The sequence below is a fragment of the Somniosus microcephalus genome, chromosome 6 (assembly GCF_052327205.1).
Source record: "Somniosus microcephalus isolate GS21.2 chromosome 6, FLI_Smic_1.0, whole genome shotgun sequence".
Classification (NCBI taxonomy): Eukaryota; Metazoa; Chordata; class Chondrichthyes; order Squaliformes; family Somniosidae; genus Somniosus; species Somniosus microcephalus.
Genome location: NC_140992.1, coordinates 130,255,503 through 130,271,104, shown reverse-complemented (window position 1 = coordinate 130,271,104; position 15,602 = coordinate 130,255,503). Strand labels below are relative to the sequence as shown.

General features: G+C 50.2%; 1 protein-coding gene across 1 annotated transcript in view; it reads left to right on the top strand.

The window, feature by feature from the left end:
- Positions 1 to 15,602, top strand: part of dzip1l (DAZ interacting zinc finger protein 1-like) — a 413,098-nt gene that overhangs the window by 295,265 nt on the left and 102,231 nt on the right. The window contains exon 16 of the mRNA XM_085990774.1: positions 6,663 to 6,834. Coding sequence (XP_085846900.1) covers positions 6,663 to 6,834 — 172 coding nt within the window. The remainder of the gene's footprint in view (positions 1 to 6,662; positions 6,835 to 15,602) is intronic.

Sequence of the window (15,602 nt, the reverse complement as noted above, 5' to 3'; positions counted from 1 at the left end):
TTGTGTGCACTGCCTCCCATGGTCGAATAGCTTGGCCAGTGTGTAAAGTGCAGAAAGTGCTATTGATGATCATGCCAGTGCCATAGCTGCTGGAGGAGGGCTGGCCATTAGGCCTTTGAGGTCCCTTTGCCCATAATGTGAGGTGCACATGCAAGGATGAGGAGGACACTGGAAAGGGTACTCACCCTGACCAACCGAGTGAGGTCGTTGAACTTCTTGCGGCATTGGTCACCAGTCCTGGGGACATCGCTGTTGGCTGTGACCCTCTGGGCGATTTCCCTCCAGGCTCTCCTGTACAGCCTCTTGGGAGCCTTCTTGCCACTGTCCGGGCACAAGATATCTCTGTTCTTCTCCAAACCCCTAAGCAGCACCCTCAAAGCATGCTCTGAGAAGCGCTGCGCTCGTTCACGGGCCTTCTGCATGGCTTCAGGCGCTATTTGGGTCCAGCAGCAGTGTTCAGGCCTAGCTGGAGGGCTCCACTATCCAGGGCGTGGCAGCAGACCAAGTCGACCCTTCCCCCTTTAAGAGCTGGCCGGCGTCAGGGTGTCTGCTGTCAATAAAAACATGACCGCACCTGCGCTGCGCCCGGCCTCGGCGTTATCAGTCTGCACCGCCGGCTTAGCGCCTAAAGATAGGGGTGCAACGCCAGTTTTAGCGCTCGCCCAAACTCCTTGGCCAAAGCTACTGAATATCGGCGAAGTGGCCTCCACTTTCCGGCGGGCGCAAACTTTAGCGAACGCCCGACTTTAACGCCCCAAAAGTGGCTATACTGAATTTCTAGGCCTTAGTGTTTAAATCCCACTGCAGCGGCAGTTTGAGAATTTGAGTTCAGCTTAAAGAAAAGCCTGAAAATTAAAATCTGGTACCAGTAAAAGTGAACAATCAAATTGTTGTAAAAACCCAACTGATTCACTAACATCCTTTAGGGAAGGAAACTGGCCGTTCTTACAACAACAACAACTTCGATTTATATTACGCCTTTAGCGTAATAAAACATTCCAAGGTGCTTCCCAGGAGTGTTACCATAAACAAAATTTGACACCGAGCCACATCAGGAGATGTTAGGACAGAGAGGTAGGTTTTAAAGCGCGTCTTAAAGGAGGAAAGTGAAGCAGAGAGGTGGAGAGGTTTAGGGAGGGAATTCCAGAGCTTAGGACCTAGGTACTGATGGCACGGCCGCCAATGGTGGAATGATTAAAATTGGGGATGTTCAAGAGACCAAAATTGGTGGAGTGCAGAGATCTCGAGGGAACGTAGGGCTGGAGGAGATTAGAGATAGGGGGGCGAGCCCATGGAGGGATTTGAAAACCAGGATGAGAATTTTAAAATTTTACCCAGTCTGGCCTATACGTGACTCCAGTCCCAGACCTGACTGAATCTTAACTGCGCTCTGAAGCAACCTAGCAAGCCACAACCTTCTCGGGGCAACTGGGCATGGGCAGTAAATGCTGGTGATATCCACATAGTTAGAATTAATTTAAGAAGAAGCTTGTTTACTGGGGCAACTCACCAAAGGCGATCCTGAGCCTTGGTATTACACTAATGCCTTACCCCTTGGGCACTCAACATTTCAACATTAAATGAAGATTCTCCTCCCCCATATCATGGTATGATACAGCACAGAAGGAAGACATTCGGCCCATCGCATCTGTGCCGGCTCTTTGAAAGAGCTACAGAATTAATCCCACACCCCTGCTCTGACCCCATAGCCCGTAATTTTTTTCCCTTCAAGTATTTATCCTTTTTTAAAGTTAGTACTGAATCTGCTTCATAAAAACTCGTTGCGTAAAAAATGTTTTCCTCATGTTGCCTCTGGTTCTTTTGACTATCACCTTAAATCTGAGTTCTCTGGTTACCGACCCTTCTGCCAGTGGAAACAGTTTCTCCTTATTTACTCTATCAAAACTATTCATGATTTTGAACACCTCTATCAAATCTCCTCTTAACCTTCTCTGCTCTAAGGAGAACAACCCCAGCTTCTCCAGTCTCTCCACATAACTGAAGTTCCTCATCCCTGATACCATTCTAGTAAATCTCCTCTGCACCCTCTCTAAGGCCTTGTGGTGCTCAGAATTGAACACTATACTCCAGCTGAGGCCTAACCAACGTTTTCTAAAGGTTTAGCCTAACTTTCCTGTTTTTGTACACTATGCTAGGCGACTTTAGCAGCAGGGCCTGATTTGAATGTGAGGCCTCGGATGCCAGCCAGCTTGAGAGTCTAGCTGGCTGCGGCGGGTAGGCCTCAGAAGCGAGGTGCCGGTCCAGGGGAGGAGGATCGGCTATCGGCAGGGGTTGGGAATTGGGGGGGGGGGGAAGAGAGCATCAGCAGGGGTTGGGAATTGGGGGGGGGGGAGAGCATCAGCAGGGGTCGGGGATCGGTGGGGGGGAGAGAGCATCGGCAGGGGGCGGGGATCAGGAGGGGGGAGAGAGCATCGGCAGGGGTCGGGGATCGGTTGGGGGGAGAGAGCATCGGCAGGGGGTGGGGATCGGGAGGGGGGAGAGAGCATCGGCAGGGGTCAGGGATTGGGAAGGGGGAGAGAGCATTGGCAGGGGTCAGGGATTGGGAAGGGGGAGAGAACATCGGCAGGGGTTAGGGATCGGGAGGGGGGGAGAGAGCATCGGCGGGGGTGGGGATCTGGAGGGGGGGAGAGAGCATCGGCGGAGATCGGGAGGGGGAAGAGAGCATCGGCGGGGATCGGGAAGGGGGGAGAGAGCATCGGCAGGGGTCGGGGATCGGGAGGGGGGAGAGAGCATCGGCAGGGGTCGGGAATCGGGACGGGGAGAGAGCATCGGCAGGGGTCGGGGATGGCGGGGGGGGAGAGAGCATCGGCAGGGGGGCGGGGATCGGGAGGGGGGAGAGAGCATCGGCAGGGGTCGGGAATCGGGAGGGGGGAGAGAGCATCGGCAGGGGTCGGGGATGGCGGGGGGGGAGAGAGCATCGGCAGGGGGCGGGGATCGGGAGGGGGGAGAGAGCATCGGCAGGGGGAGGGGATCTGGAGGGGGGAGAGAGCATCGGCAGGGGTCGGGGATCGGTTGGGGGGAGAGTGCATCGGCAGGGGTCGGGGATCGGTTGGGGGGAGAGAGCATCGGCAGGGGGCGGGGATCGGGAGGGGGGAGAGAGCATCGGCGGGTCAGGGATTGGGAAGGGGGAGAGAGCATTGGCAGGGGTCAGGGATTGGGAAGGGGGAGAGAACATCGGCAGGGGTCAGGGATCTGGAGGGGGGGAGAGAGCATCGGCGGAGATCGGGAGGGGGAAGAGAGCATCGGCGGGGATCGGGAAGGGGGGAGAGAGCATCGGCAGGGGTCGGGGATCGGGAGGGGGGAGAGAGCATTGGCAGGGGTCGGGAATCGGGAGGGGGGAGAGAGCATCGGCAGGGGTCGGGAATCGGGAGGGGGGAGAGAGCATCGGCAGGGGTCGGGGATGGCGGGGGGGGGGAGAGCATCGGCAGGGGTCTGGATCGCCGGGTGGAGTTGACGGGGTTCAGGGGCGCTGGGGGGTCAGCCGGGGATCAGCAGGGGTGGGGAGAGAGGATCGGGGCCGGCCTCATCATCATCGCTTGGTGGGGATGTGAGGGGGAGACATGGGAAGGCGATCGGAGGCCTCGCGGGGTGGGTATAGTCGGGACCCTGGATCCAGGAGGTTGGTATGAAGCCATTTACCTCCTGGATGCAGCAGTCCCCGCCTTGGTTTAACTGCCAGGTTACACGAATTGTGAGAAAACCGTTCACAAGCAGTTAAACACAAAATGGACGGGGAAAAAGAGGCTTCCAGCCTCATTACAATATTTAAATGGAGGTAACGCCCCCTGGCAGCGGGTTGGCTGCCTGCCCCCATCTCGGATCCAGCAAAACCGGAAGTGGGCGCGTTGGAGGCGGGATCAGGTCGGGAATCCCATTTTTAACAATTTAACTGCCCCCACGCTGCAAACCCACCCTTTTTTTTCAGGGAAAATTCTGGCCTATGCCTCTATTAATAAAGCCAAGGATCCCGTATGCTTTTTTAACAGCCTTCTCAACTTGTCCTGCCACCTTCAAAGTATGTGCCTTCTTTGTACCCGAACCATCTCCTCTTTGAAGGCTTCCCATTGTTCAATTACTGTTTTGCCTACCAATTTTTATTCCAATCAACCTGGGCCAGATCCCTTTTTAACTCACTGAAGTTAGCCCTCCTCCAGTAAAGTATTTTTATGGTTGATTATTCCTTCCCCTTTTCCATAACTATTCTAAACTTGATGATATTATGATCTCTGTTCCCCAAATGCTCTCCCACTGAAACGTGCTCCACTTGTCCCACTTCATTCCCCAGAACTAGATCCAGCACTGCTTCCTTCCTCGTTGGACTGGAAACACACTCATCAAGAAAGTTCTCTTGTACACATTTCAGGAATTCCTCCCCCTCTTTGCCCTTTACACTGTTACTATCTATATTAGGATAATTGAAACCCCCCCACCCCCATTATCACTGCTCTGTAGTTTCCTTGCAAATTTGCTCCTCTATCTCTTTCACACTATTTGGTGGCCTTTCGTATACACCCAATAGCGTAATAGCTCTTCTAATTTTCCTTAATTCTAACTAAATAGATTCTGTTTTTGACCCCTCTACTACATCATCCCTCTCCAGCACTATGATAGTTTCTTTGCCTCAGAGACATGGACCATGTACAGCAGGCACCTCAAAGCACTGGAGAGGTACCACCAACACTGCCTCCGCAAGATCCTGCAAATCCATTGGCAGGATAGGCGCACCAATGTCAGTGTTCTCGCTCAGGCCAACATCCCCAGCATCGAAGCTTTGACCACGCTCAATCAGCGCCGATGGACGGGTCACATTGTCCGCATGCCCGATACGAGACTCCCAAAACAAGCGCTCTACACAGAGCTCTGGCATGGCAAGAGAGCCCCAGGTGGGCAGAGGAAACGCTTCAAGGACACCCTCAAAGCCTCCTTGAAAAAGTGTAACATCCCCATCGACACCTGGGAATCCCTGGCCCAAGACCGCACAAAGTGGAGGAGAAGCATCAGGGAAGGCGCCGAACACCTCGAGTCTCTTCGCCGGGAGCAAGCGGAAGCCAAGCGCAGGCAGCGCAAGGAGCGCACATCAACCCAAGCACCCCACCCACCCGCCCCTTCAACCACCGTCTGCCCCACCTGTGACAGAGACTGTAGGTCCCGCATTGGACTCATCAGTCACCTGCGAACTTATTTTTAATGTGGAAGCAAGTCATCCTCGGTTCCGAGGGACTGCCTAAGAAGAAGAAGTTTCTTTAATCAATACTACCTCCCCCCCTCATTTGCTTCCTTTACTATCTTTCCTGAATACCTTGTAGCCAGGAATATTAAGCTCCCAATCCTCCCCTTCTTTGAGCCAGGTCTCTGTTATTGCCACTATATCATAGTCCCATGTGGCAACTTGTGCCTGCAGCTCACCAACCTTATTTACCACGCTACGTAGATTTATATACATGCACAGCAAACCCATCTTAGACTGCCTCGTATATGTCCGCTGTCTGATCCCTCCTATTTCTGAACTTTTCTTTACTCTAGTGCTACTCCTGTCTCCCAGTCCTCTGTGCACCTTGTTTCTCCTCTCAAATGTTTCATCTTCGTGCCCAACCCCCGCCAAATTAGTTTAAACCGTTCTCCACAGCACTAGTTAAGCTCTTTGTGAGGGCATTGGTACCAGCTCTGCTGAGGTGCAACACGTCTGTCTAACCCTCCTGCCCTAGAGCTGGTCCCAGTGCCCTAGGAATCTGATGTCCTCCCTCCTGCACCAAGTCTCCAGCCACGCGTTAAACTGTTTTATCCTACTATTCCTATTCTTACTAATGCGAGGCACTAGGAGTAATCCAGAGATTACCACCTTTGATCTCCTGCTTTTTAATGTCTTCCCTAGCTGCTGAAACTCTGACTGCAGGGCCTCAACCCTTTTCCATCCTATGTCATTGGTTTCAACATGGAGCATGACTTCTGGCTGTTCCCTGTCTGCCCTCAAAGTGTTCTGCACCCCCTCAGTGATGTCTTTTACCCTGGCACCAGGGAGGCAACAAACCATGTGGGACTCACGTTGGCAATTGCAGAAACGCCTGTCTGTCCCCTTGACTATTGAACCTGTTGACCACTGCATTCCTAGACCTTGTTGTGCCACCCTGTGCAGTCCTTAGCCCCATGGTACACTCCTTCAAGGTGTCGTCACCCTCACTGAAAACCATTAAAAAAAAATTCATTCATAGGATGAGGGCATCGCTGGCAACGCCAGCATTTATTGCCCATCCCTAATTGCCCTTGAGAAGGTGGAGGTGAGCTGCCTTTTTGAACCGCTACAGTTCGTGTGGTTAATGAGCGCCACACTCCCGGAGGATTCCTGCACTGCCTGCCTCTTCCTACCCTGCTGGATGGCCATCCACTTACTGCCCTGAGCTTTCTGTGGCTTTGAGGTGACCACCTTCTGGAACGTACGATCCAGGAAATTTTTCAGGCATGTAGATGTACAACAAACACATTCGCGCGCGCCGACACTCGCTCGCGCATGCACACTCACACACACGCTCACACTCACACTCACACGGAGTTCAGCTGTCTTTCATGCCCTACTTGTTTCCCCCCACCCCACCCTGTTATCTCAGTCGGTGGTGGATTAAACCATCTCTGCTTTCTGTTGGCAGCTGTCAGATGATGAGGAGAGTGAGCTGGACATCTCGTCCATCGAGGACGTGTCGGAAGAGTTTGTCTCGAAAGGAATGATCTCGAAGCCAGTGGCCGTTCCCAGGCGAAGTGCCGAGCAACCCCTCTCTCAGGGAACCAGTGTCTGGAGCTCATCGGCCAGCAGAGGGGCAGGTTGGTAGCGAGAACTACCTGCATGCTGAACTTAACACTCAACCAAAAGAAAAGGACTGTTGTGGTTTTTTTTTGCTTGCAAGTTTTTAAATCAAAGTGACTTTGGTCTTTACACAGTCATAATTCACCTTTGACCCCAGCATTTATCAGATATGGGGCGTGTAAAAAGATTAACTGGAAATGTGTGTGTTTTGAAAGAAAATCATAAAATTTATTTTTTAACATCTATTGATAAGAATGCAGTCATGATGCTGTTCAATTTTTTTTAATTTATTCATTCATGGGATGTGGATGTCGCCAGCATTTATTGCCCATCCCTAATTGCCCTTGAGAAGGTGGTGGGGAGCTGCCATTTCAGAGGGCAGTTAAGAGTCCACCACAGTGCTGTGGGTCTGGAGTCGCATGGAGTCATCTGACAGGAAGGGGAGGGGTTTCCTTAAGCGATGATGCTGTGTTTTGCAGTAATGTTGTATTTGCCAGTAAACACCCTCTCCCTGTCAGCTGACACTGTGATACTCCTGGTCTAGCATGATAACCTTGTTATGCCCCCTTCCTGTCACATGATGCATAGTGTTTTTCCTTATTTCCTCCCATCCTTTGTTGAAGGCATTGCCTCAGGCTGGGGGCCAGTTTCACACTTACCGGCCGCCCTTGGGTAGTTCACCAAAGCAATGTAAATATTGGCAGGCTGTTTGACACTGGAAGGCATCACAGATGCTTCCAGTTCTGTTCTCACCTTATATATACAACTCTTAACAATAGAAGGTCACTCAACGCCAGTCAGGGCTTTCTCCTTTCTCCTAAGATATTGGAGTGTAGCCAGTGTCCTTGGGAGACACAACTTCATTGTCCTGTGTTTCAGTACAGGGTGTTTGCACTCTCTCATTCATTGGAACTATACGTAATGCAGACAGTAAAACAGGAGCTTACTACTGTACAACACAGCACAGTACTGTATGACACAACACAGTACTGTACAACACAGCACAGTACTGTACGACACAACACACAGCACAGTACTGTATGACACAACACAGTACTGTACGACACAACACAGCACAGTACTGTATGACACAACACAGTACTGTATGACACAACACAGTACTGTACAACACAGCACAGTACTGTACGACACAACACAGCACAGTACTGTATGACACAACACACAACACAGTACTGTACGACACAACACAGTACTGTACAACACAGTACTGTACAATACAGCACAGTACTGTACAACACAACACAGCACAGTACTGTACAACACACAGCACAGTACTGTACAACACAGCACAGTTCTGTACAACACAGTACTGTACAACAGCACAACACAGTTCTGTACAACACAGCACAGCACTGTACAACACAGTACTGTACAAAACACAGCACAGTACTGTACAACACAGCACAGTTCTGTACAACACAACAGTTCTGTACTGTACAACACAGCACAGTTCTGTACAACAAAACAGAGTACTGTACAACAGCACAGTACTGTACAACACAACAGCACAGTACTGTACAAAACACAGCACAGTACTGTACAACACACAGCACAGTTCTGTACAACACAGCACAGTTCTGTACAACACAGCACAGTACTGTACAACACAATACTGTACAACAGCACAACACAGTTCTGTACAACACAGCACAGTACTGTACAACACAGCACAGCGCTGTACAACACAACACAGCACTGTACAACACAGCACAGCACTGTACAACACAATACAGCACTGTACAACACAGCACCGTACTGTACAGCACAGCAGTGTACTGTACAACACAACACAGTACTGTACAACACAATACAGCACTGTACAACACACAGCACAGTACTGCACAACACAACACAGTACTGTACAACACAGCACAGTACTGTACAACACAGCACAACAGTACTGTACAACAACACTACTGTACAGCACAGTACTATACAACACAACACAGCACAGTACTGTACAACACAGCACAGTACAACACAGCACAGTACTGTACAACACAGCACAGTACAACACAGCACAGTACTGTACAACACAACACAGTACTGTACAGCACAGTATTGTACAACACAGCACAGTACTGTACAACACACCACAGTACAGTACAACACAGTACTATACAACACAACACAGTACAGTACAACACAGCACAGTACTGTACAGCACAGTACTGTACAACACAGTACTGTACAACACAGCACAACAGTACTGTACAACACAGTACTATACAACACAACACAGTACAGTACTGTACAACACAGCACAGTACTGTACAGCACAGTACTATACAACACAACACAGTACAGTACTGTACAACACAGCACAGTACTGTACAGCACAGTACTATACAACACAACACAGTACAGTACTGTACAACACAGCACAGTACTGTACAACACAGTACAGTACTGTACAACACACCACAGTACTGTACAGCACAGTACTATACAACACAACACAGTACTGTACAACACACCACAGTACTGTACAGCACAGTACTATACAACACAACACAGTACTGTACAATACAACACAGTACAGTACTGTACAACACACCACAGTACTGTACAGCACAGTACTGTACAATACAACACAGCACAGTACTGTACAACACAGTACAGTACTGTACAACACACCACAGTACTGTACAGCACAGTACTATACAACACAACACAGTACTGTACAACACACCACAGTACTGTACAGCACAGTACTATACAACACACCACAGTACTGTACAGCACAGTACTATACAACACACCACAGTACTGTACAGCACAGTACTATACAACACACCACAGTACTGTACAACACAACACAGTACTGTACAACACACCACAGTACTGTACAGCACAGTACTATACAACACAACACAGTACTGTACAGCACAGTACTATACAACACAACACAGTACTGTACAATACAACACAGCACAGTACTGTACAACACAACACAGTACTGTACAGCACAGTACTGTACAACACAACACAGTACTGTACAACACAACACAGTTCTGTACAACACAACACAGTACTGTACAGCACAGTACTGTACAACACAACACAGTTCTGTACAACACAGCACAGTACTGTACAACACAACACAGTACTGTACAGCACAGTACTATACAACACAACACAGTACTGTACAACACACCACAGTACTGTACAGCACAGTACTATACAACACAACACAGTACTGTACAACACAGCACAGTACTGTACAGCACAGTACTATACAACACAACACAGTACTGTACAATACAACACAGCACAGTACTGTACAGCACAGTACTGTACAACACAACACAGTTCTGTACAACACAGTACAGTACTGCACAGTACAGTACAACTGCAAGTGTACCAGAGAAGATTCACGTCGTCACTTTAAGCCGATTTTATATCCCATCCACTACCCGTACTTGACCTGCTTATTGATGGCAGATTAGTGGGAATTAACAGATTGGAATCACTTTGTGTTATGGACAGAAGCTATTACAGTTTCTGTTGAGACCAGTCTGTACTATACTCTGTCTGATGGCGAGAGGAGTGTTTATAGTTGATCGTGTTATTTTATATATAAATTTTTGTATAGGGAAAATGCACTGATCCCAGTTAGGGGATGCACTCAAAGGGAGCATTGTTGGAGTCCACTGATCAGAAGCATTTCCTTTGAGCACGCTCTCCACTGGGATCACTGAATTTATCCTTATAATTATTCTGAAACTGTGTCTCATTCTCTGTTGTGTGAAACAGAATAAACAAATTGTTTCTTCTGCATATTTCATTACTGCTTCCCTTCAGGTGCTCTGAAAGCATCTTCTAGAAGTGGTGCATTTGTCACATTATGCGACCTAATGGCCCCCCCCCCCACCCCCCGCAGTGTGTTGAGCTTTAAAATGGCAGTGTCATTGAATTTACCTCATGGGAAGCAATGGAGAAGGTTCTCCAGAGGGCTTTGCACCTCACTGGTACCTTCACTGGTGTTGTCAGCAATGTGCCCATTCATTTGTTTTGGGTGCACGGTCCCTTTAAGGGGCTGCACGGCACTTTCAAAGAACCGCCCATGCATGGTTTTTCTCATTGAAAAGCCAGCGAGCCGGCTGCACGGGAGGTCCAGAGAGCTGCACGGGAGGTCCAGAGAGCTGCACGGGAGGTCCAGAGAGCTGCACGGGAGGTCCAGAGAGCTGCACGGGAGGTCCAGAGAGCTGCACGGGAGGTCCAGAGAGCTGCACGGGAGGTCCAGAGAGCTGCACGGGAGGTCCAGAGAGCTGCACGGGAGGTCCAGAGAGCTGCACGGGAAGTCCAGAGAGCTGCACGGGAGGTCCAGAGAGCTGCACGGGAGGTCCAGAGAGCTGCACGGGAAGTCCAGAGAGCTGCACGGGAGGTCCAGAGAGCTGCACGGGAGGTCCAGAGAGCTGCACGGGAGGTCCAGAGAGCTGCACGGGAGGTCCAGAGAGCTGCACGGGAAGTCCAGAGAGCTGCACGGGAGGTCCAGAGAGCTGCACGGGAGGTCCAGAGAGCTGCACGGGAGGTCCAGAGAGCTGGACGAGAGGTCCAGAGAGCTGCACGGGAGGTCCAGAGAGCTGGACGAGAGGTCCAGAGAGCTGCACGGCCGCGCAGCTTAAAGGAAACATTTGTTGTCAGTATAACTACCATTCTTGCTATTTGCTCTTCACTTGCCCCATTGCATGTTGGTAAATTCCTGGAGAGAGTCGTGCTGTGAATTCCCATTTGTCAGTCACAATGAAAATAAGATTCACAATTTGTTCTACAGCGTGTAAAGTGCTGTTACACAGATTGGGGAGAATATACCTTAGGGCGATATCGAGCTGGCCACCAATTCTACACCTGGCTTTATTTACCCTTCCATTGAAAGGAAAGTCATGCACGGTGTACAGTGGGAAGCTAATTCGATATCGCCCGTTTTACACTATCACCCAAACTATAAATTTCTCCCCAGAAATGAAATGAGAAAATGAGCCCACCAACTCCACAGGCCTTGTACAGTCTGCCTGATCATTGTCTGTATCCTCTCAATGTCCCCACCCACCCCGCCATCGACCCCACCCACCCTGCCGTCCACTCCGCCCTTGACCCCACCCATCCCGCCATCGACGCCACCCACCCCGCTGTCCACTCCGCCCTCGACCCCACCCACCCCGTCGTCGACCCCACCCGCCCCGCCGTCCACTCCGCCCTCGACCCCACCCACCCCGTCATCCACTCCGCTGTCGACCCCACCCATCCCGCCGTCGACCCCACCGTCAACCCCACCCATCCCACTGTCGACCCCACCCACCCCGCCGTCAACCCCACCCTCACCGCCGTCGACCCCACCCCATCATTGACTTGACCCATCATTGTCCCTGCTCCATGCAGTAGATCTCCTGAGTGAACGTTCTGCATAAATACTGACAAATCCACTAAGGCAATTGAGAAAAACTCCATAGTTTTCATCCATGCTCACATATCCACGAATAGCCCTTTTTTCCCTCTCTTGGCAGCCTGAAGAAACTGAGATCAAATTAAGCTGAGGTCAAGCGGCTCAGCACAGACTGGGCATCAAACCTGGGACCTCCTTGGTCTGGCAAGACACAGTACTGTGGCGGTACCACCGGTTGTACCTTACATAAAGACACATAATTCCCTTTAACTTACCTTTTGGGGCCGTTGCCCTTTTACCTTACCTGTTGGGGCCATTGCCCCTTTAAGACGCGCCCTAGCGCGCTGACGTCACGTCACGTACAACATGATGTGCGTGCGCCGGCACAGCCCGGCCTAGCGTCTTCGGCCTCAATGGCCAGCTGACGGGAGCGACGCGATCTTCCGCTCCTGCGGCAAGCACCGGCACAGCCCGGCCTCCCGACTTCGACCTCAACGGCCAGCGACGCAATGACGCGCATCACGTGACGCCCTAAGCGCGGGAAACGCGAACAACGTGATGACGTCACAACACAAACGCGATGACGTCATCACGCTCCCCACAGGACTGCGAACTCAGTCCTCGTGGCGTCCCCGCTGGGACAAGACCTACACCACGGTGCTCCTACAGTCAGCCATCTTACCTGCTATCTTACCTGCTGTAATTAGCCTGTTCCTGTAAATAAACAACTTATTTATAGTTCGTCGAAGTCAAACTCTCTTATTTAGTGGCGATCTACACGAACAGCTACAGTACCACATTTACCAGTGCATTTATCAACTGAGACACCAAGTCACTCACTGTTCTTTGAAGGCAAGCCTCACTTTCAAGCAGTGTGACTCAATATAAGGTTCTTCATCAGCATAACATTTCCCTTAAACTGTAGGTGACAGCAGCAAGAGTCACTTTGTCAAATGCCCATCTTTGGAAAGTACAACGTGTTTAAGGGTTGGGATGTCCAGATGTATTGGGCTTGATGTCCTTCTCACAGGAGAGGCACAGAGGAAGAGGAGAGGCCTGAATAATTATCAGTGCTTACTAAATTACAGCTATCACTGACTCGTGTGTTCTTCACCGCCCCCTCATAACCGATTGGGGCCGTACACTGATTCTCTGGGCACGGTACCAGTCAGAGATGCTTCTCCCCCTGACCAATTAACACAAAAGCTCAACTTGCTCATATCATGTGCTGTGCCATCTTGGATACTGCATGATTTACCTCTGCCCCGCACAGCAACTGACACCAAGTGTACTCGAGCTATGCACAGGTAGGTGTTTGTATCAGTCCTTCCAGAGCTCCAACACACCCTAATCGGGGAAGTGATTAATACTCACTTGACTGTGACGCATCGAGAAAACCCACATCAGTTCACTTAACACCCTTTGTGGCATATTTGCCTTGCACGGCACGTACAAAAGCGGCAAAGCCCTTATCTAATCTCAGTATCTGCTCAGAGGCTGGAACCTCCTGGCCGTAACCATGGCTTTCGTTGCTAAGCAGTGATACTATTTTTAAGGTTCATTGAGATCCTCTGATGTTTTCTGAGGGAGATGTGTTTGGACTGGTGTGGCTTCTGTCAGCAGTTGAAGCTGATGCCTTGCCGCCCTCATCCAGTTCTACATAATGCTGCGTGGCTCCTCTCTCCTCTCAGCATTCTTTCTTTCTCTTGTGTGTACGCTGGTGCATGCTAGAATACACTCCCATCAACTACCCGCTGCTTCACCCACTCTTTGTGCGTGAGCCGAGATTGTGAGTGCTAGCAGGGACATTCAACAGTGTGTGGCTGCAAGAACCCAGTCTGATCCTGTCCTCGCATGATAGCCGTACACAAGCCCCTCCCAGAATGGGGTTCCCGGATAGCGATTGAGAGCAGAGACCCTTTGCTCAATTTTTTTTTGTTGCCTCTCATAAGCCCGTGGACACTGGAGCTGATTGTAGAGATATTGAGGCCACCAACCCAGCTAACATGAGTGGACTCAGTCCAGGCCTGAGACCAGCTAACGGCACAGGCCAGCATCCAAACCCTGGCACCTTTCTGGTTGTGCGGTTCGGTATTGCGCTCGGCAGTGCACTCGCACGCCGAGAGCCTCCAGGTGAGGGAAGTGGGAATTTATTCTTGGACTCAGAGTCAGAATTTGTGGTCAGTAACCTCGGATCAGGTATTACGCAGAAATGTCGGCAATATTGCTTGGCGCTGAATCTTAGTGTAGCACCATTTTTCAAACCAAATGCTAAGACACCTGTGACACACCCCAGACTGTACAAATACTTGACCAACCAATTCACTGAGGCTTGTTTGTGTGGAGTGAAGGTGGAACGATCTTGAGCTTAAACGCTGAGGTGTTTCAATGTAAAGGATTGAATGAGAGAAGATCACAGGGTTCGATATCCAGAATGAAGGGTACAAATATTCCTCACAATCAAGCTAAAACTCAAAAGTATTTTTACCCTTTGGCAACAGTTTTCCCTTTCACTTAACATTACAGTTTCTATTAGACTCCATTTTGTGCAGTTTGCAGTATGGACATGGCTTGATGGTAGCACCCTTTCACCTCCGAGACAGAAGGTTGCGGGTTCAAGCCCCAATCCAGAGACTTGAGCACATAATCTAGGCTGACACTCCAGTGCAGTGCTGAGGGAATGCTGCACTGTCGGAGGTGCCGTCTTTTTGATGAGACGATAAACCAAGGCCCCATCTGCTCTCTCAGGTGGACGTAAAAGATCCCATGGCACTATTTCGAAGAAGAGCAGGGGAGTTCTCCCCACTGTCCTGGCCAATACTTATCCCTCAACCAACATAACAAAAACAGATTATCTGGTCATTATCACATTGCTGTTTGTGGGACCTTGCTGTGCGCAAATTGGCTGCCACGTTTCCCACATTACAACAGTGACTACACTTCAAAAAAAGTACTTCATTGACTGTAAAGTGCTTTGAGAGGCCCGGTGGTCATGAAAGGTGCTATATAAATGCAAGTCATTCTTTCTTTTTCTTTCACGATCTAGAAGCCACAGGCACAGGTAAAACATCATGAACTGGCTTTCAGAAAAGTTCTGCAAATTTTCATTCCTCCTTGGGTTGTCCCCTCAGTTCGCCCTTCATCTCCTGAGAAACGTGGAAGGGGGCTGGCATTCCTTCCCTGGACTGATGCCACAATCACTGCCTCCAGCATTTCCCACAAGTGGCCATTCTTGATCCGTGAGCCCAGACAGTGAACTTTGGTTGTCTATTTGACTACGGAGGATTGTGGCTAAGCATAATCCTGCTTTCATCTGACCGGGGTCACTGTCTAGCAAAGAGGGAGCTCCTGCGCCACTGCCCTGGAATAGATCAGGTA